The 22,370-nt window shown below is 32.0% G+C and overlaps 1 protein-coding gene across 1 annotated transcript; it reads right to left on the bottom strand.

Annotated features, from left to right (window-relative positions):
- Window positions 1-1,080: 1,080 nt before the first annotated feature.
- On the bottom strand, window positions 1,081-5,336 carry LOC143553025 (uncharacterized protein At4g08330, chloroplastic). The gene is made up of 2 exons (XM_077043103.1): window positions 5,128-5,336; window positions 1,081-2,200 (listed from the first exon to the last, which is right to left on the bottom strand). The coding sequence occupies exons 1-2, from the start codon at window positions 5,202-5,204 to the stop codon at window positions 1,858-1,860; spliced, it is 420 nt and encodes a 139-aa protein (XP_076899218.1). The 5' UTR covers window positions 5,205-5,336; the 3' UTR covers window positions 1,081-1,857.
- Window positions 5,337-22,370: the final 17,034 nt, after the last annotated feature.

Raw genomic sequence — 22,370 nt, forward strand, 5'->3', positions numbered from 1 at the left:
CATAATACAGCAATAACGATTTCACTATTGTAGTAAAAAAGATACCAACCAATACTTATCCCCACCCGTCCAAAATGATTTGTGTAACTAGACAAATGTATTATATATAATATCATAAAGTTTAAAACAGCTACCTATACCATTAAAACAAAATTATTCTCATTCAACTATAGTAACTAACTAATACTATTTTCATTTATATAATTACTAGCAAAGTTACAAATGTAACTTTAAATGTTGTATTAAAAGAGGTTTTAGATATTAATGAATTATAAAATTTTATTTATCATTATTTATTCTTATGAATCCATAAGATATGTTATTACATATATTATTAAATTTGACTTTTTGTTGTATTTTTTTAACATCTCGTGTATTACACGGGATATATCATAGTAAAATATTAAATCTTGGATTAATTGTAAATATTAGATACCATAACTACATCAATTACCCTAAATAATAATGCATATGTATAATGTATCAATGTATATATCAACCCATACTCAGAACTACTTCACTGTGCAAGGCACAACCAAGTAACCTCTAAAGTCATTTTGTAAAGCATCCTTAGTAACATTCTCAGAATTAATTGTTCATTGGTTACACATCTTGCATTCGGTTGCGAAGTCATCTAAACTGCTACATAGTCGGGTCAAAAGACTGAACTTAAGAAAGAACAAAAAAAATACTCCATGGAATCAGCATCTAAGCAGGGTCATTTCAAGTCATAAATTTCACAAGGTTGTGGTGACAAGTATTATGGGATGTGAAGAGAATCATGGTCAAGACAAGTCTAGATAGACGAATAGGCATGAAACGTCAAGTTGAGTTCAAAGACATGTTGGTCAACTTAGACAAACGAGTAATGGGCATGGAGTTAATTGTAACCGAGTTCAAAGCACAAGTCGAGGACTCCCCCAAACTAGATGAGTCGGTATCCTATATTGTGGATTATGAACAGCCGCCGGAGTGCTATCAACATGGAAAGTGGCAACTTAAATCTCAAGCTCAATGACTTGATGAAAGTAACGCAAAGTTACGCAATAAAGGGGAAAAAATGAGGTGTTCACTTGCTGCAAACGCTTCGAATACCTAGAAGCTAACTACCTAATCACCTAACATATTATTGAATACTGAAATAAGAGGGTAGCCTAACTAACCTATTGACTTATCAATATATGGTTGCAAGTCTTGTAATATTAGTAAAAGGAAATATATTCTAAAACTAACTATTGATATCTACTATGTTATATATAAAAAACATTAACCGTAAATATATAAAAAGTAATTATAAATGTATATAAATAAAAATTAATAATAAATAATAGACGAGCCATCAAGCTACACCTTGAACAGCTATTCATAAGCCGAGGTCAAGCTCTAAATATAAAGCATGAAACCAGCTGAGCACAACTTTAGAGAAGCTCAAACTCGACTCAACTCTTTACGCCTAGCGATATGAGTGGACACAAAAGACATTCACACAAGGTTGAAGACTCGAAGGTCGATATGAGTGCAACCATTCAAAGCCTTGAATGAGTGGGTTGGGCCTCTGGGCAGCGAGCTTACAGTGACTAGCGTGGGTTGCTAACAAAATTAAACGAACCGAATCAAATTGGGACCTAAAAAATTGACCATATTCAAAATTTACATGAATGAGGGTGTGTATATATAATGCAACACTTAAATACAGAATAATTAAAAAAACGACACGAACTAAAGGCGTACACATGCACTAACCAAAACATGAAACTATCGAAAATAAATCGCAACGGATGCATGTACGTACGAATGGAAAACCACCGAGCTACAAATAGGGCCCGGATGAAGGTATCAGTATTACACACCAAGCGGTTACAGAGACGATGAAGGTTGTAAAGCTCGGATTCTAACATCATATTTTCTGTAAGACGTGATGTCACCTTCCGAGACCAAATCTGCGACAACCGGGTATGCATTTCCAATGTAATTATTACATTTGCGACAAAGAAGTTTGGTTTTGTTGCGCCATAAGTGTTTTGAGATGAAAGATGGCAATGGAATACACTGAAACTGTTCTTCTTGAGTGAACCTGGTCTCGTCTATGAAAAAAAATGATATTATTCCTGTTTTTATGGATTTTCCGTACTTGGAACCGATGGATGACGTATTGCGTGCTGAAGAACTCAGGTTCAAGTCATATCCGCAACATCCACATCTGCAAATGTCAATTTTAATCATGTGATATCGTGTCAGTTTGACTTATGTTTCATCTTTAACAGGACAAATGGTTTTTATCAATTTAGGTTATGATTCAATACAATGACTAATTATATAAATAAGCATACAACATTTATTTGCACTATTATGAAAACATGAGCTTGTTTTTTCAAACACATAGTTTATGCTTTACTTTAAAATTGTATAAAAAATGTAATTTATTTTCTTCATTGCCTATAAAAATAGAGAAAGTAGAACAAGGAACTTCAAAATACCATTTTCATTAGAACAGTGATGATACCTTTCTAAATACATGTAATAGGAACTATTCTAATTGCGGTTATTGTTATCTTTAAATAGATAAAACTATGATAATAACAAAAAGTATAGGAAATCAAGTTGGCTGCATACTGGCAATGCAAATATCCACCGAATATCCCAGCTAAACAACGCGTGTATTGAAATCAAGATATGTACTAAAGGTTTTAGTTTACCATTTTTAAGAAGCAATCGAAAAGATAAGGTGATGCATTTATAAAATTAAGTTAAATAAGAACTTTTCTAACAGTTTAAAATTTTTTAACTGATACACAATGCTAGTAGGCCCGGATTTTCTTTTTGAATTTTTTTTTAAAATATATATATTTTTTATGCAAAAAAATGTATTTTTAATGTTTAAACTTAATTAATCAACTCATTTAAGCCTATTTTCATAAAGAAAAAAATTTTGCACATCCCAAATCATAACCAAGTAAAAAAAAAAAAACCTTTTACTTAAGGCCCGAAATTCTTTTCGCCTTTGGCTCAAAATTTTTTAACAATTATCAAGGAGACCCTGCTAAGTGCTAACACATAAATTAAAATAGTATAAGTAACAATAGTAATCTTATTGATAATTTTATAAAGGCACACATCACCTTATCTTTTGGATTGTTTCTTAAAAAGGTGTAAACTCAAAAGCTATACTAGATATCTTACTTTCAATGCATGTGTTAATGGGTTTATATATTTAGTAGAAATCTGGAATGATCATATGCAGCCAACTTCATTTCCTATTCTCTTAGCTATTATCATAACTTCTTCTATTTAAAAATACAATAACTTTTTATTATTATTCTTGTTACCTGTATCTGGAAAGGTATTCTTATGAAAATGGTACTTTTGAAGTTCCTTGTTCTACTAGTTCTCTAATTTTATAGGCAATGAGAGAATTATAATAATAATAATAATAATATATAAAGATGTTTTTATATAAAATTTAAACTAAAGCATAAAGCTATGAGTTTAAAAAAACAAACTCCTCAGTTATTATAAAACTGTAAATAAGCGAAAAATAATGTAATATGTTTATTTATATAGAAAGTTATTTGTATTGAGTCATCACCTAAATTTTCAAAGTCAAATTGCCAAAAGGTTAGGCAATACTTATCAATCAGTTCATAAGCAAGTGGGAGAAAATGTAAACTCTAATCTTAAGCCTTAAGGATTGATTATTTGATTGTAATAAACAAAAGGATCAGACCAACAAACTTATATTTAACTATTAATATACATATAAGTACACCTAAGTATACCTGTACATCTATGTATACACAAGTTAGGAGACTCATTTTGTAAGTCAAAGTATTAGAGTAGACGTACGTATTACACGGTTATAAGTACAATACTTGACGAACAAAGTTTTACAACTTAGTTTCCACCCTGCTAAAAAGGAATTATATTTGGCAACAAGTTTTATTTTTTAAACAGCTAAAACGCCTTATTCTTTCGCTGACAAAAAACAACCTTTTTGAGCAAAGTGAGTTAGCAACTTAGCATTACACAATGTTAATAACTCTACTTATAACTGATAATGGTATAAAGAATTTATAATCATAAAATCTATATTAAATTTGTTAACAAAGTAATCAGAGACTATTTAGTTATCAATCTTAATTGCTCCACACAACACACTTAACATGAATATTAACCAAACATAATTTCCTCTGACCACGAAAGCATAATTCAACAACTCATGATTTAGCATAATATTGCCAGCTTCTAACAGAGTGGATTGAATATGTTTATGCTTTAGTAGATAACTAAAATAAGTAGTCAATCAGTTTTAGATACATTTGTTATAGCCTGTATGAGAAAATGAAACACTCGAGCATAAGGGATGTCTTTTAGAGCACTACAGCAAATTGGAAACTATGAGACTATATAGTTATCAAAAACTTTACTTAGTGGCTTCCTAGGCCAAAAGAAAATGATTTTATGATTACTTGACATTCAATAATCATAGTCATATATCCAGTTATAAGAAAATGCACTGTTCAAATTCTACCTATTTAACTAACTTATAAAAGTATAAAACAATTTATTCACACTAACGATCTTCCCACTGATATAACTGCCGACTGTTATACTTATAACCGCCAAACAGTTATATTCTTTCACGAAAAGTTGCAATGTTTCATTGTGTTTGTTTTCCACCTGCTTTCACAGAAAAGGACATCTAGTTCTGTCTCATCCGATTATTGATTTCCAGTGGTATCCGACTATAAGTTCATTAATCAGCGTTCTGTCTTATCCGATTATTGATTTCTTACTACTAAGTACTAACTGAAACCGATAGCACGATTCAGAAAGCTATCCAATACTTATGACCAATTAGACTACAGAAAACCCTATTATTTGATCTTAAATAATAAAATACTTAATTACAATTAACCAGTAAACCCTAATTATGAGCTGTTAAAATCAGAATTAGCAAAATAATCCACATCATCTAAACCTAATTCAACAAATCATCAACACTTACAACTGTCACACTCAAACTAACTAACTAACTGAATCAATCAAATTCGATACGATCAAAGCTGACGACGGCAAATTACAGTAATCAATCTAAAGCAGAAGGTGAATAATTAATTAATGAATTACCTGTAAGTGACGTCACGCTGAGAAGTAGCAGCAAAAGATGCGGATTTGTTGATGTAGCCCTTAGAGGTGGAATCCATATAACTAATTAAATAATTAATTAATAGGAATAATCGTGGTTATGAATTAAATTATGGCCGGAGGATCGGTAATACAACGGTGGCTGATTGATTATATTGTCTATGTATGTATGTGACCGTTTTGGAGAGAGAGAGAGAGAGAGAGCGTATGTTATGTGGGGTCGTCTGACCTGACCAGGGTGCTCACCAATTTTTATATTTAGCTCGTTTAGTGTTTATGAATAACTCAAGCCTCATCTAATGTTTTGAGCAAAACTCATAATTCGAAGGCCTACTATGTCGGGCTGTAAAGGAGCTGAGCCGAGTTGAGCCAGAGTGTGCTCGAACTCGAGCTCAAACTTAATCGAGCTGGCTCATTTTATTTTATATTTTACAAATTTTGATATATAAAAGACAAAAATTATAATTTTAACATACATATTATATAAAATTTATAAACTAGAGAATTTATAACTTTATATGTTTTATTTTAGTTATTATTTTATAAGGTTTAGATATCGAGTGACATGATATATGTATAATTTTTATTTATTTATTTATAGGTATGCTAGTATCTTATATTATATATAAATATTAAAATTTTTAACGTTTAGTTTAAACGAGCTAACGAGCCGAGTCAAGACCGAGCCCCAAGTCGAGCCGAGCTCATTTAGAATCGAGTTTTTTCGAGCCGAGCTTTTCTCTAACTAGCCGCGATCCACGGGCTTTTTGAACAGCCCTACTATCGTGGTAAGTTTCAGCTAAGTGATTTGCGTTTTTTCCAATATTTAATTAATTTTTACTTATATTTTGTTTTCATTTTATCTTTATTAGACACGTTCATTTTAAGCATAGAGTATTTATACTCTTCACTCCTAGTAAATTTGCTCAGTGCATGTTAGTTTGCAGTTATTTCTTTTCTAAATCACATGTACACTCATGTTTTTTTAAAATAAAAAAACCTTTCTACAAAATACAAATTAACAAACACCCCCACGTAGTTTGTTTTCTTGGTGTCCCCCAACCACCAAAGGCTGTAAGTCCAATGTCATGGTAACCCATCCCTGTTAATGGAGTGCCATGGTGGGCACCACCGGGTCATCCTGGGGGCCATCAGAACAAATCTCAGTAACGTAACGCTTCGACGCTTCGTGGTGGATGCATGCATGCCAATCATGTTCCAAGGTTATGCTTTCTCTTGGAGCCTCTTGTAGTGGTCCTTCGAACCCGAAAATTGGAGAATGAACCCCATAAAAATTGTAACATGGATATGTAAAAATAAGTTTTGCATTGGAACAGATTGTGTGGAAATGCTCGGATTGTCGTGGGTTTCACATTTGATGGACCAAGAGTGCACATGCCACTCTTGAAAATCATGTTTGAAGCTAGGTCCCTAATTAAGAGATGGGATTGGTGATGGTGTCGACTTAGGATAAGGTAGCTTTACCGACTTTAAGTTGTACCGTTTTTTCTGTCAATAGTGTTAGTTTGGTGGTCGGTGCGGTTTTGATGGCGGCTGGTTGTAAAATCCCAAAACTTTCGGGTTAAAACTGTCAACTTCAAAAGATAAAAGACCAAAAATAAAAAATTTGAGTTTTCAGACTCATTGCTCTACGAGATGAGCCATAAAGAGACCCATCGCGATACGCAATGGTTACTCACAAAAACCAATAATGGGCGGCCACACTTTTTTGAGTCATCACGATACGCGACGACCAGTTTAACTAATCGGATACACGTCTCGAACCACATGCCAACACATGGAATAACGTAACAGACCAAGTTTCGCCACGTAGCGGCTCCCGGAAGAGCCGAGTCATCGCACTACGCGATGACTCATAAACAACCCATCACGATACATCATGGAACCCAAAAATTTGCCTATAAAAAGGGAGATCGAGCTATGCATAGTAACACCTTATAAACAAACACATAACATTGGAATTTGGAAGTAGTGCCACGAGTTGGATATCGAAGTCGAAGTTCAGACGATTTAAGCCCTAGTACGCGAAACAAAGTAGAGGTGTTGCCCGATCAACCTTAATTGTAAACTCCGAGTACACGTGTAAGGTAAATGTTCCACTTAAGTATTTATTATATTGGCTTAGACCCTAATCTAGGGTATAGCCCAAATCTTGATCAAATTAAGTGTAAACATAGCTTTTCATATGTAAAGGATATAGCCAAAATAATGTTTCTTTATAATTAAGAAACTTAAAGTTTTATATACAAATGATATAATTAAATTGACATTTCTTCTTTTAGAAAAATCTAACATCGACGTTTCTTTATGAAGTAGAAATGTGACATATATTTGGTAAATAAACACAAAGATTAAAGGTCTCAATGTTTTATACAAGCAGATGATTTGACAAAGTTGAATCTACGCAAAACAGACTAAAGGTCTGACACTAGATCATTGATCTAGTTATTTACAAAAGTTATTCTCGTACTATAGGTCCAAGAAAGCGCTCAAGCATAAATCAGTGAACTGCACTGATCATAAAAAGGGTGAATACGCCTAAATTCTTTACGAATAAACGAGTCATTATACAAAATTTTGCATGGGATTACAGATCTCTAAAACTTTAGTATTTGTTGTAAATCAGGCTAGTTATACGTGTGTCTGGATCTTTACATATGTGGGCAGAGGGTAGGTATACCCCCATCGCACCTAGTACCATGTACTCGTCTCATTGAGCCTGTCTATAGGGTTGTGAGGGTTGGACTATGTGATATAATAGGTACGCCGGTCTAAGGGCGCTAATAAGGTTTATACAAAATTATAATAAGCGTCAGCGTGTTCGCCAGCATGTGTTGTTGACGTAGTTTATAAACTGTTTTACAGGTTATGAGGATAGAGAATAGAAGATGGTGGTTTAGCTATTAGACAATCTAATGGCTTAGATGTATTTAATGTAAAAGATGTAAATTATGGTTTTTCAACTTAAACTCTTTTGTACCAGTTATTGGGTATTTGCTTCCGCTTTGCAACCAATACTTTGAAATATTTATAAAACATGTATTAATTTTGGTCACATGCCTAGGCCCTTGGAGCCGGCTGTGATAGTGGTGTTGCAATTTTTAGGGCATAAACTGATGGTGGCGGTGTAGGGGTGTAGCAAGCTTCGAACGTGGGTCGGAGCTTGATGAAGACAGATTCAAATTGGGACTCGAGTCTCACGTAGTAAGCTTTTTGTATCTTTCGAAAGAAGTCGGTTTCAGATAAAGTTTGAGGCTTTGAGCAGCCAAGGGTCCGGGGGATCAAGACGGCTCTGATACCACTAATCTGGTTCCAACCGGTAATCGATTAGCTGAAAGAAAACTAGAAGAACCCAGATAGCAATTAGAGAGAAACTTAGATCAATCTAACATTTCTCTTTCATTATTTTGTAATGAAATCCTGAAGGTTATTTATAACCAAACATGAACAATGGATACGAAAGAACTAACTCATACCACTAAGCCACTAACAATTAACCGACTGAAAACATGGAAGAATATTCAAAGTTTATAAACCAAGTCAACTCAGCTTGCTTTGTCTCGGGTTCAAGTTCTAATAAAACTTGTTTACCCTTTTTTACTTCGAGTTCGAGTATTCCTTGAGTGAGATGCCCAAATTCTACATTTATAAACAGGAGCTTTCTCATTTGGGCAAGACTTTTGGATGGACAATTTACAAGCCGAGAAGTGAGCATAAAAATGCGGAGTTGCCAAGTCTTGCATGTGGCATGAACGAAATAGTGACGAATTAGACCCCGTTTCGTGAAAGGAGGGCGGAGACCCCTCGGTTTCCTATAAAGCCTCGCCCATGGACAGAATCTTACAACTCTTATGTTAACACTTTAATTATGTTCAAATTCGAAAAATAATATTTAAATAGTATTTTTTTAAAAAATAATAAAACTAGGAAAACATAAGATTGGACCCCAAAACTTTTGGGCACTATTTGGGCTCCCACAGTCCCACCCCGCACACTCTGATGGGCCTGATAAAATGGAAATATCGAATTCTCAATGAATATCGGGTAAGGTTTCTCTTCAATTATTTTTTTCTCATTTTGTGTAAAACAATTTCAGATTCCTTCTCAATCTAACTATCTATATAATTGTCTACCATAAAATCCTAGGTGTCGTTCTCAGGTTATTCCCCACGTTCTCTAGAGCCACCAGATTGCTTAATTTATAAATAGAAGTTTCTCATTCATTTGACCCGAATTCACGGGTATAGGTCTTACCAAACCCGGATGGTCTTTAAATGAGTTATAATATCTCAGTTAGTTGTAAAATATTTCATAAACAAACAATACTACTCACGGGTCATGGGTCTCACCAAACCCGGATAACCCTTAAACGGGTTATAACATCTCATTTATTTGTAAAATAACCCCTTAATTATCTAAGAATAATTTTCACGGGTTATGTGTCTTACCAAACTCTAATAGCCCTCAAATGGGTTATAAGATCTCATTTATTGATAAACACTTTCATTATCAAACTGTAATTTAATTTTTTTGCTTTACATGTTCTTCGTTGCTGGTCTATCATTTTCATCATCGGTTAACTTCCAATACTACCCACCATCGTCAACTAAATCAACGCCTCTTTTTTCATTAGACAAATATTTGTGTTCATGTTTGTACATGTAAAAAAATCAACATGCCCGTGTTCGTTTATGTTTGTTCGTTAAAAATCTAAAAAACTTAAACATCTCGACTGATAAAACCCAAACGTTAAAAAATATAATAACAAGCTAATATATATGTATTAAATTAAAAGAAAACTACGTTAAAAAATAAAATAATCATCATAAAATAGCAAAACGATTAAAAACAAAACTTTAAATAAACTCCCGTAACACGGGAGGATCAAACTAGTAATATTATAATTCTAGCTTGAAATAATATTTTTATGCTATGATATGTTATTTTAGCCGAGTCATTCTAATTTCTTCCATTTTGGCCATCTCATATAAAAAATCATGGATCAATTACTAGCGGTAACCCGAAGAGGTACATTACAATGATGAATACTAGGATTTTGTTAGGGTGGAATTTGGGTTAGAATAAAGTGAGGCGAGTCAATAAAACAAAAGAAATAACTATTCTATATAACTTCAGGGCCAGCTTAGACCCTATCCTGGGCTCGGCGACCGTTTAGGGTACGGTTTCGATGAAGGGCACAAAACTTTTAATGTTTTTTTAATATATATGTATAGATTTCTGTTTTTTTAAGCATTAACATGTGGAATTAGGATAAAAGAAAATGTAAAAAGGAGAAACAATGAGAAAAAAATGTTGTCGAGATGGTTTTTTTAACGGATATCAAGTTGCAGTGACCAAAAGGAAATAAATTTGAAAAACACAAGAAATATAATATTATATAGGATGCACTTTTTACTTTCTGCACACACTCTCTTTTCATATTTTGACTTTTATTTTTTCTTTTTCTTTTATTTATTTATAAATAAATCAAATTAAAATAGGGCTTGATAATTTAAATTGGGCTTATGTCTAAAGTCATTTTAAACCAACCCAATTATAATCGTTTTCCATATATAATAATGTACACTATGATCACATATTAATATCATTATGGTGTCTCGATTCATTTAACTTTTTTTTTCTTTCTCACTTAGCTTTATTTATGTTTGTGTATGTTATTGCTATAATAACTTTGTTTTATTTATTGTTTTTACAATTATTGATCTTTCAAAGAAAAATAATTATTTAAGGTCCATCTTTTATACTCGTCTTGGGTACTCAAAATCTCGAAGACGGCCCTGTATAACTTAATATGATTTCCAATTTATATTACTTGGAGCGGTCACAGTGGAGGCTGCGTCCCTTCATCGTACCCAAATTATAAAGAAATTATAAGATTTTGTTAATTTCCACTCGTACATTGAAGTCCCCGACTCTATACATCACACACCAAATTATATGGATAAGTAAAGTAAACCAAATATTTGGGGGTTCATTACTCGTTCACGATCTTAAATTTTAATGTGGTTTTGAGTGGAAAATGGTATTATTTAATTGCGTATGAATATATATAAAGAATCAAATGTTTTAAATTTTTAAAACTGAACCAGTTTTATGAATAAATGTGTATTTTAGTTAAATTATATGAATGAAGATAGATATTTCAATGTAACGCTATTAGAGCACTCATAATGAAGTCCACTCGTTCCCTATACTGAAATTATATGGAAAATGTAAGATGTTGTTTATCTAAGAAAAACTAAAGTACACGTCAATTATTTGGGGGTTTACTATAATACATCTTGTATTTAAGAGTGGAAAAGTGTACTATTTAACTTATTATGATATATGAGAAATAAGATGTTATGTGTTTTAAAAAGATAATTTTTTGAATAAATGCATATTTTAGTATAACGACGACGAAGACAATCACGATCAGATGGTTTTTTCTTTGTGCTCTAGTTTTCTAACTGATTATATTATAGTAAGGGGTGGTTCTTAGCTTGGGCCAGGACGGGCGACGGCCCCCAGTTTTTTCATTCATTAGTGCATTTTTTTTGAAAAAAAAATAAAAAGTTATATGCATTGAGTCTAGTCCATCTAAATTATTTGTTTAAGATCCTCCCTCATACCCAGATTATTTGTTCAAAGAACCGTCATTGATAATAGTTATCATTTCTATTTTAAGTTCTTAAACCATTGATATATCATGATCAAGGGTTTATGTTACTTCAAACTCTTCGCATAAAATATATCCATTTCGTATTTGATTCACTATCTATATATATATATATATATATATATATATATATATATATATATATATATATATATATATATATTAAATTGATTTTGCTTATAAGAACCAACTTTCCAAAAAGCGGTCCCCAAAGGAAGCAACACACTGCAATGGGGGGTTCTATTATGAAAATGACCATCTCGTGGGTTAGTGTTCGATCTAACATGCTTTTTTTAGGGTAAATGACAAATGGTTGTGGAAAGTTATAACCATTTAGTCGGTTGGAATATGATATCCACTAACGTCTGTTTAAATCTTTTCTTTCTTTTAACGTCATTTCTTATCTTTATTTATTTGTTATGACAAGTTATATTATTTAAAGTATAACTAAACATGCAAAAGATTATACCATTTTATCATCAAAATTATTGTTTTTGAAGTTACTTTTTTTAACGGATTTAGTGCAACGATCCCTTTGGTTGCGAATACTTGCTTTTCACATATAGTCACTGATGATATTTGTGGGTTACTTTGATGATAATATGTGTCGGATGATTTGTCGAAAGATTTAGCTTAAATGATTTGCAATGTGTTAAGAGCTTTTGATCATACATTTCTAATAATCGAATAATGACTTGGATATATTCTTTGGTTCGTGTACGTTCTTTAGCCAGTCACAACACAACTTCCTCATCGATTAAGAGCCTTCTTTAGTGGTTGGCTCTCTTTTTTTGTAAGTTGCTCATTAAGGATAACTTATTCTTTAATCTTCATCTGCACCAAGGTCCAAGTTACTACTATGTGCCATGCAACATTATTTTTTTGTTATTTTTACCATTTTAATTTAATAATCCAATCTAGCATGTGGTCAAAATAATGGGGATGCCCATGATCAATCATAGGTTTAGGAGTTAAGCGGTAGCGGGTTAGTAATTATTTTTGTATTCTTGTACGAACTCCTTAAAAGGAGATCTTGTACGTTTTTTTAATGAGGAATGGGATTAAAAATCGATCTAAACTCTCTATAGTTCTAGTCTGACTTCTCTCTAGATTTCTTGGCCAACGATTAAGCACCAGAACCACATCAGTTACCATCGATATTAAATAGTGCATCAGTCATATAAGCAAGTTGCCATACTTAGCAACTAGAATTGACAACTAGTTGATCTTTGACCTCACTAGCAGTAACTTAACTTTCCATCAATAACAAGTTATTCATAATGATCAACAATGACTTACTGTAAATAAAAAGTTAGGCTTTCAACATTTAATGACCTCTAATAGAAAGCTAAAGGATTTGATAAACAATTTCCACAAAGATAATAATTTACATTCACCAATAATAATGTTTACAAGGAGAGAAATTATGAAACAAAAATATAGTATGCGACGAATAAACCAATCCCATCTAAATCTTGTTTATAACATAAACACCATGTTGATTCACAAAGTGTCCATTCAAATATTTTCACAATAGCTACCATGGCAAATAAACACCAGAACGATAAAATCATTAAGCAAATAACCGAAACACAAATATGTCAATGATGATTTGACAAAATACATATTTATAACATGCATTTAAGATAAGATGCATCTTTAATCGTTGGTCGTCTTTCTTCTTGCGAGGTTTCGTATCCATCTACTACCTTTAACCATCTTTCCACTTCCTATGTGTCTGTTTGATTTTTTTGATGTAATGAGTTGAAAAACGTGATCAATCCGCTTTCGCCACCTCATGGAGGACCATTGTGGTTTGGCATGTTCGACTATACTCTTGGAATCTTTGCCTTTCTCCCAAGCACCTAGAGTGTTGTCATCATCAAACCTTATCGAAATGAACGAATCTGCGAATAAACCACAAGGTTTAGATAATCCTCAAGCAATATTTTAACTTAATTGTTAACGATAAATGTTTGGCACAAAATAAATCATAGTTATTAAAAACCCTCGTTTTTTGCGCCTATGCACATTTTTCAGACGAGGCTCAATAAATGCGCTTCTAGTTCCTAGGCGAGCGCTTCAGCATTGTTCATGCCAAAAACATGAGAAGTAAAAACTGAGCAAAAGAAGCACAAGGAATGCTAATGTGTTATTGAAACTTAGATCTAGGAGAGGTCAAAGACATTATATTGAGACATTATGTTATTCAAGTTCTGGAATTACATTTGAATCTTGATTATTTTAGAAGTTTTGGTACTAATTAGATGATATTAAATATTATATAATGGCTTTTGTTTATTTTATTTGAAGAATAGTATTATTTTTCATACACATAATATATTAAATTTTTATTTAAGCGAGCATTTTTTTTATCAGACCCTCGCTTTTTATGCATCTTGCTCCTAGGCCTTAAGCGAAGCCTATGTGCCTTAAGTGCGCCTAACGCAAATAAATATGACACACAAAGGTCATAAGTTTAACCCACTTACAACATAAGAAAATGAATAAGCTTATTGTTTGAGAAAATCTCATATATAGTTAAAAGAAAATGTATAAATCTAGATATTGAAGAAAAAAACCATGAAAGTAGTTTTTTTTTTCTTGTTCTACACTTTATAGTCATGTCACTACAAATTTATATCTTTAATGAAATGTCTGGTGGGCGTGGGTTAGGACGATTTTTGGGCGTGAAGGGGCGCGAACACCCCCCCCCCCTCCCGGGGCGATTTTTGGGCGAAAACGAGCGGGGCGGGGTTCTTTTATCGCCTGGAAGAAGAATAAATAATATTATATTAAATAGATCAAAAGTTAAAAAAAAATTAATTAATTAAAACAATATATATATATAAACATACACTCTTCTTCTCCATTTTATATACATTTTATAAACAATTCATACCTAAATTCTTAAAAGAAATTAGCAAAATGAATCCTAGAAATAACCCGAAGCAACCGAACCACCCATTCCCTGCTTTTGGTCAACTCCATGGTAACCAATCGAACGTGAACTTGCAATGGACCCGATGAACCCGATAAACCAACCCAAATTCTTTTTTTTAGTTATGTTTTTTTTTAATTTTTAGTTATGTATTTTTTTTAATTTTTAGTTATGTATTTTTTTTGTATTTCTTTTTAATTTTAATGCATTTTTATTTAATTATTTAAATAAATTGGTTTTTATTTGTTTAGTTTAATTATAAAAACAAAATAATAAAAGAGATACTGTGGGCCTAGTTTGTAGCCCCTACACCATTACACCCCAAAAACAAATTTTCACTCATTGCTGACTGGGCGCCACGTGTCACAATTCGCCCCCATTTGTAGCCTCTCCACTACGAATAGCCTAATGATACATGAATTCGTAGTCACATGCATGTATTCGCCTTGTTTTTTATACAACTAAAACTACAAGAACTATGAGTCATGTGAGGGAAAAAGAAAAGAAAAAAACTCGAATATGATTGTTGTAGATGTAAATGAAATTTAGAGGATATAAACGTATAAAGTAGCCATATACTCGATGTCAAATATGATGAGCTTTGAGCAAGGGTAAACGAAAAATTTCGAAGGTAAATCAGAATAAAGAATAAATATTCAAATCTTATCCAGATATCATTTATGTTTTACTTGTTTTTAAATACTAGTTTTAGAGGAAAACTCTATTACGCGAGTTAATGTAACTACTAGTGTGTCTCATGACCATATATGTGAATTTGTTTTAACAATAAGCTATATGCTACAAAAATACAAAGAAAATAAATAAATAATAACCACTTACATCATTTTATTTTCTTATTGATATCTACCAAAGATAACTAACCTTTTCTATTTTGTATTAGGCTAGTTGATAATAAAATATAATTGAAATCGATCTTATAATTTGAAATATACATGTTTACATGTACATTTATGTATTTATCTTCTAGTACAAACTCTCCATCCAAAACAAGAACCGATCAACTTATGAAATGTATAAAAAACGTGTATAATAAATGTGATTTGCTTAATAAAATGCAGAGTATAATAACTAATAAGACATGAAACCCCATACCCATACCACCTTGAAGACAAAAGCTCAAAACATTGATCTCTAAGTCTAGATGTAGCCCCACCCTGCTTCCACCACCAACACCTACCGGACAACCAGTCCCCACCTCGGTCCACTTTCGCCCCACAACCCATACTGCATGTGGATCCTTTTCACTTGATCGAAACAACATTATCTTTCTCATATGGCAATGTTTGGTAACTTTGTAACTTCGTTGATTGAGATGTAATAAAGTCCATCTCTTGTTAAGATACTCAAGATTGGTATGCTAAACTAACTTAGTTTGGACTCTACTCATAAATGAGCTCAAGCACAAGCTAAATAGGCACGTTAGTCTAAACGAGCATCCTCAGTATTGTAAACAAAACTAAACAAAATAATAAATATATTTCGCGAAAGTATATATATGTAGGTATTTAGCTTGTGAAATGAACAAGTAATTGAGTTTAGAAATAAAAATAAAAAATAGAAATTAAGATGATGGTTGATGAGTTGTATAGATATCAAAAGTTTGAAAATTGGAAGTGGTTGTTTGAATTATAGAAAAAAGAAAACAGAACAACCATGTGATGTCAAATTAAATAATAGTAACCCCACATCACCCACCTTCTTGTATGGTTACCTTTTAACTTCTTTTCCATTTCAGCAAAAGAAATTATAAAACAACAAAAAAGATGGTAGGAATTATTATTTTTCTAAAGCACCTAGAAGTTTAAAATATTTAGTAGTTTATTTTGAAACCATATAAGTTTTTCTATCATTGTATATATATGCATCTACATGCATAAATGTTTTTATGATCCAAAACCATATAAATTGAATTTTATTAATTTTGTATTTCAAATTGCATCAACAAGAATTATATATGCCCCATAAGTGTATATAACTTGATAGAGTGAGCCTACTAATCAGCTACCATCGACGTTATTTAGGTATATATATGATCGAAGAATGAAGGCATTGGCCGTATAGCTAGGTTCCTCGAAAAGCCATCAATATGCGAGTAACAAAATAATTACTTAACTCATGCATACGTCAAATATTCTTGTAGGATCATGTTATATACACATTCTCAACATGTACTTGATAATATATTTTATTTTCTGTATATATCAAAAAGATTTATGAATACAAAGCTTTATTATTCTTATGTGATTATTTTAATAGCATTAGCTCTATTATAATTTCTTAGGATGGGGTAAAATATATAATAAGTATACAGTTTTGAAAAGAACAATTTTATGATTAAAAAACAGTTTAATATCAAAAATCAATTTTTGTAACAATAAATAGGTAAGGGCATGGAGATATTCCTAGATGAGCATCTTTCAAGTCCATGACTTTAATTGTTGGTCGAAAACAGTTAATGTTTGAAAATAACTATCTTCGCTACGCGTCCCCACATGAAGGAATGTGTATATCAAATGAAAGATGTGTTTGTTTAATAAGTTTAGTAACGATAAAATCATTTACGAATGGCTATAATACTGAAGACGTAGGGTTCAAATCCTACAAGTACATGTATAGATGATTTATATAAGAGTTGAGGAGTAGATTAGTTTGTCACTCAAAGAAAAACTACATATATCTTCAAACCCTTAAAGTTTGGGATGGCTGAGACGCTGAGTCAGGACATATAAAAGACTATAGTCGTAATTTTCGGCTATCTGCAACTGTATATGTATGAATGTTAAGAAAGTTTGTATTATCATTGTGATTAACGGGACCTCCTTGGTCCCCTCTCTACCTCTCTATTCTTTTTATTATAAAATGAAAATATCAAATAAAACACAATTCATAATTTTAAATACTTGTTTTTTTAAATAAGATCATAAAATTTTAATGATTTAAAACGTAGTAATATATTATTATGAAATTCCAAATTAGTCATGATCGAGGCAATCATTTCCTTTGTATGAAATTGATAAATTTTGTCTCGTAATCATCGAATGGGACTACGAGATTTACAAGATAGGAAACTTGGATCTTACTATAAATCCGTCATAATCCCTTCCCAATACAAAAAAGTAGAATAAAATAAGAATAATTTATTTATTTTTTATTTTAAAAATAAGTTATTAATTCATATTTGTGATGTGTTGTTTGACGTGTGTCGATTCACTAAATAATACTCCATAGAGATACAGATTTATATGTGCAATATTAGTTATGAAAAACGTTTTACTAGGAATCGAATCCAAAACCTTTGGATGTTTAAAACACTTTGTCTCAACTACTAGGTAAATAATATTAAAATACACAAACATCACTTGAATACATGATAATTAAACTTAGTATGGGTAAGCTTTAAGTTGTAAACGATTTATGTAATTGTCATGTCAACAACTAATATTCACAAACATAATATTTATTGGTTGTGAATATTAGTTGTTGCATGACAATTACAAAAATCGTTACATCACTAAATTATCATTGCATCATACATTTAAACTATTTTTAGTAGTTAACTATTATTTTAAATAATTTATTAACTTATCGTCAATATAAAACGAATAGTACGTCTCATCGCCGTGAATCACCACCACCACCAACCACCCATTGCCAATCCACCTATCTCTCTATCAAACACCAACTAGATAGCCTCATCTCCAAACACATCATCCACAGGTAGACATCATCTTTTCAATAAATACTATACGGTCACACAAAAACAACTACCAATCCATCAACGAAGCAAACACCCGCAACTTCAAAATCATATCGAAGAAATTCCCAACGTTATTCTTGTAGCTAATCCTAACTCATATAAACCTAAACAAAATGGCAAATCCTAAATCTATGAACATACCAAAATGTCAAACCCTAACCTCTATATGTCTAAAAAAAACTTAACTTGTGTGTGTTTAGATCATCAAGAGAAGGTTGGTGGTGATTGACCTTTCCTTATGTCAATTTAAAATAAAAACATAGAATGAAAAGTTCTAAATTTAATGTTATCTTTCATTAAACTATTTATAAAAGTAATCAATGATTAGTTTTGTATTTTAATAGAATGCAAATAATAGTGTAACACACATACCGTCTTGACTAGCTGATGTATCATCATCATCATCTTTAGGTTTAAGTTTATGTTTCTTGGTCTTGCGATGAATCAAATAATCGATGGCGAACATCTTCGGTACCACCATGCACGGTTTTGAGGATTTGCAAGTGCTACTCGTGTAGAGACGAAGACCTCCACGACATCGTTTTGCCGCAACTACAACAAGCCTCTCATATAAACATAAGGGACACACCCCTACAAAGATTTCATCTGGATGGAAGTAGCAGTAACTCCGTTGATCATCTTTCTCCATGTTCCTTATAATATTTCAATAACAACGTACACACACTCACAGCATACACACTAGCTAATTTATGTATAGGTTTGTGATCAATCTCCTAAATAATCTATCTTTATATAAAAAGAAAAGTGGCTGGAAAGGTGTAATCAATATGGGGAAAAGCGACATATGCTTAGTCCCAAATTTTGTAAAGATATCATGTGTTACTTTTTAACTTACAAGCCAAGTTTAAATAATGTACATCATACTTTGTTATTTTATTTTTTTTACTCCTGGTCATAAATGTAGAAACTATGCTTGCTATGAAATTGCTTTTTGTTTTTTTTTTCTAAATATTTTATGTCATTTAGAAAGTAAGAAAATTATCATAATTAGGCTACTTGTTGTGGCGGAGTTTTAAACGCCAGGTTAAAGCCCATTATCATGTTAAAGCCACACAATTTTCTTGTTAAAGTATTTGGCCCCTACAATTTCCTTGTTAAAACCACATTACCATTTCCTTGTTTATCGTTGGGCCTTAACGCTCTTTGCGCCCGCCCCCCTTGTTGAAACCCCGCAACTAGTAGTCTTACGCCCCTTATGATCGATCAAGAGATCTCAAGAGTTAGAAACTAGTAATTATTGAAAAACAAGATTCTTGAGAGCTAGTTATAAGTTATAATCACCCTTCTGTTAATCAATTTGAAAGATAGAACTTAGAAGTTAGAAGGCTATACAAAGAGAGGATTTTTAATTTCATGAGGAGATTAAGGATAAATAGATGCTTGCTATAATCAAGAAGAGAGACCAAGTTTTGTTCACGTGAGACATGATTAATAAGTAATAACTATAACACAATTTAAAATCCCAATTAAACATAGAGTCTAAAGAAACTGACTTTCATTATTATAAAAAACATATATATAACTTAAAAAAGCACAGATATAATAGCTATCATATCAAACCTTACATTCGATTGTGGTATATATATTGTCAACCCGATTTTGTCTAATGACAAGTTACTACTTACCCCATAGTGAGCCAACCGCCACAGTCCTTAGGCTACACGAGTTGAGCCCCTTCCCAGGCGCATTTGTAAATTACGACCGGTCCTTCATTCACCTCCTTATTTATGAGTAGGATTTCGGATGGTCTTAATGCCGATCAAGCACCTCATCTCCTTAAACTTGATTCGTGTCAATGGTTTAGTTAAGATGTCGGCTATTTGTTCCTCATCTTAAGCATCTTCCACCTCAACTTGGTCTCATTTAATACACTCCAGAATAAGTGGTATCAGGTATGAATATGTTTGCTCCTACCATGAAACACGAGATTCTTTGTGGGATCAATTGTGGATTGGTTATCTATTCGAATGGTTACCCTTTTACGATTCCAACCCGTTATTTGGCTTTAAGTGCTAACCCAATTTTGCTAACATGTTACTAAACAACCCTAATTACCCCATAACGTGTTGTCCGCCCCATTTCTTAGATAACCTGAGTCGGGACCCTTCCCGGGCTCACTTGGAAAATACGATCGGCCCTCACGAATATTGCGTAAAACATAACTAATAACTAATTGGAAAACGATTACAATGTAAAAAACCGAACAATCGTGTTTGACTTCTCTATTTTAGTTTAGGGGCGACAATTCTTAACACAACCCAAAACATGACTCAAATAAAAAAAGTTTTAGATCGACTAACATAACCCATTAAAAAGTTGGTTTACCTGTTAACCTGTTTAAGAGTTTTTTAAACAGGTTAATATTTTGATTTTAGATATGAAAAAGTGTTAAAATTTATGTATATTATTTTGAATTTTTCATATAACAATTAACTGTTAAATATGAAATAGATATTCCCCTTTGAACCTTTTTATTTACTCTTCATTTCTTACAGAATTTTGTTTTATTTCTAAATTCATCCTCCAATTATTCCATTCACGTATCTAATCTCGAGCTAAATATACAAAATCCAAGTTACTTAGGAGTGTCGTGAGTCGGTATAAAGTAAAACTATTGTGGTTTTAATATTGATCTTATGGGAACTTGAACAAAGTTTTTTTTAGTGTCACACTAACCCTTCAGGTCAACCAAATGGAACTCATATGCATATTACGTTGACAACCAATATTTAGTCAATCCAAACTAATATTTTTAATTAGATCATAGTAATCTCTATCTAGTGGGATTGACATTATTAATAATAGGGTATAGACCCGCGTGTTCATGTCACTAAACATAATCAACTTAAAATCAATTTAAACAAACATAATACTTCTTCAACTATTAAAACTTGATAGATTTACAGTGTCACTAAACACATCATCATACCAACCAAAAAGTAATAGATTTACATTGTCTTAAATATTAAAACTTCCAAATTACAAGAAGTTAATTTGAACATAACAACCAAAACACATTAGTCTCTTCATCTCTTCATTAGTCTTTGACTTAAACTTAGTGGCCGTCATGCTAGCTTCATCGTCAACTTCAAAAACCTTCACCAGTTTTCTCTTAAGTTTATCGTCAGAAGACGTTGACGTTCATTTTGTATCATTTGCCACATCCTGAGCATCAACATTTGAGCTTGGAGTTTGATTATCTCCAATATCATAAATCTGTTATTAAAAAAGTAACCGACAACACAAAATCATGTTAGACATCTTTCTGTTACCTATATTTATAAGTTTGAATTATTATATTAAAAAAATATATATACCTTAACGGAAACCGAACCGGATGACTGGAATTTTGAAATAGATGCTCCCAGGTAACAAAATTAGAATCTGATTGCTGAAAATACAAATTGGAACATAAACATCTATTAATTGAAATAATTATAAAATAATATTAGCTATAAGATAATGTTAATATTAGATATTTACCAAACGACCATTCTGTAATACAGTGAGAATATTAGTGTCATCCGTAAGCTTGTTTATACCATAGTCTTCGACATTGTTTCTGAAGTTGAAGTCTGCCACATCGACCTTAAAAACGAATTTCTTTTCTAAAAGACAATCAAACTCAGCAGGAATCCACCTTTTTCAACCACATTCTGTAATAAAATAAGATGAAAAACAAATATAATATTAATCATTGTTAAACTAACAATATAATGACAATGATGTATAAATAAACTATAGTAATTGAAAACAAACATCATTTTGAGAATCTATCAATTCAG

The sequence above is a fragment of the Bidens hawaiensis genome, unplaced genomic scaffold, assembly GCF_021521415.1.
Source record: "Bidens hawaiensis isolate Kalapana, Puna unplaced genomic scaffold, B.hawaiensis_p1.1 tig00001032_1, whole genome shotgun sequence".
NCBI lineage: Eukaryota > Viridiplantae > Streptophyta > Magnoliopsida > Asterales > Asteraceae > Bidens > Bidens hawaiensis.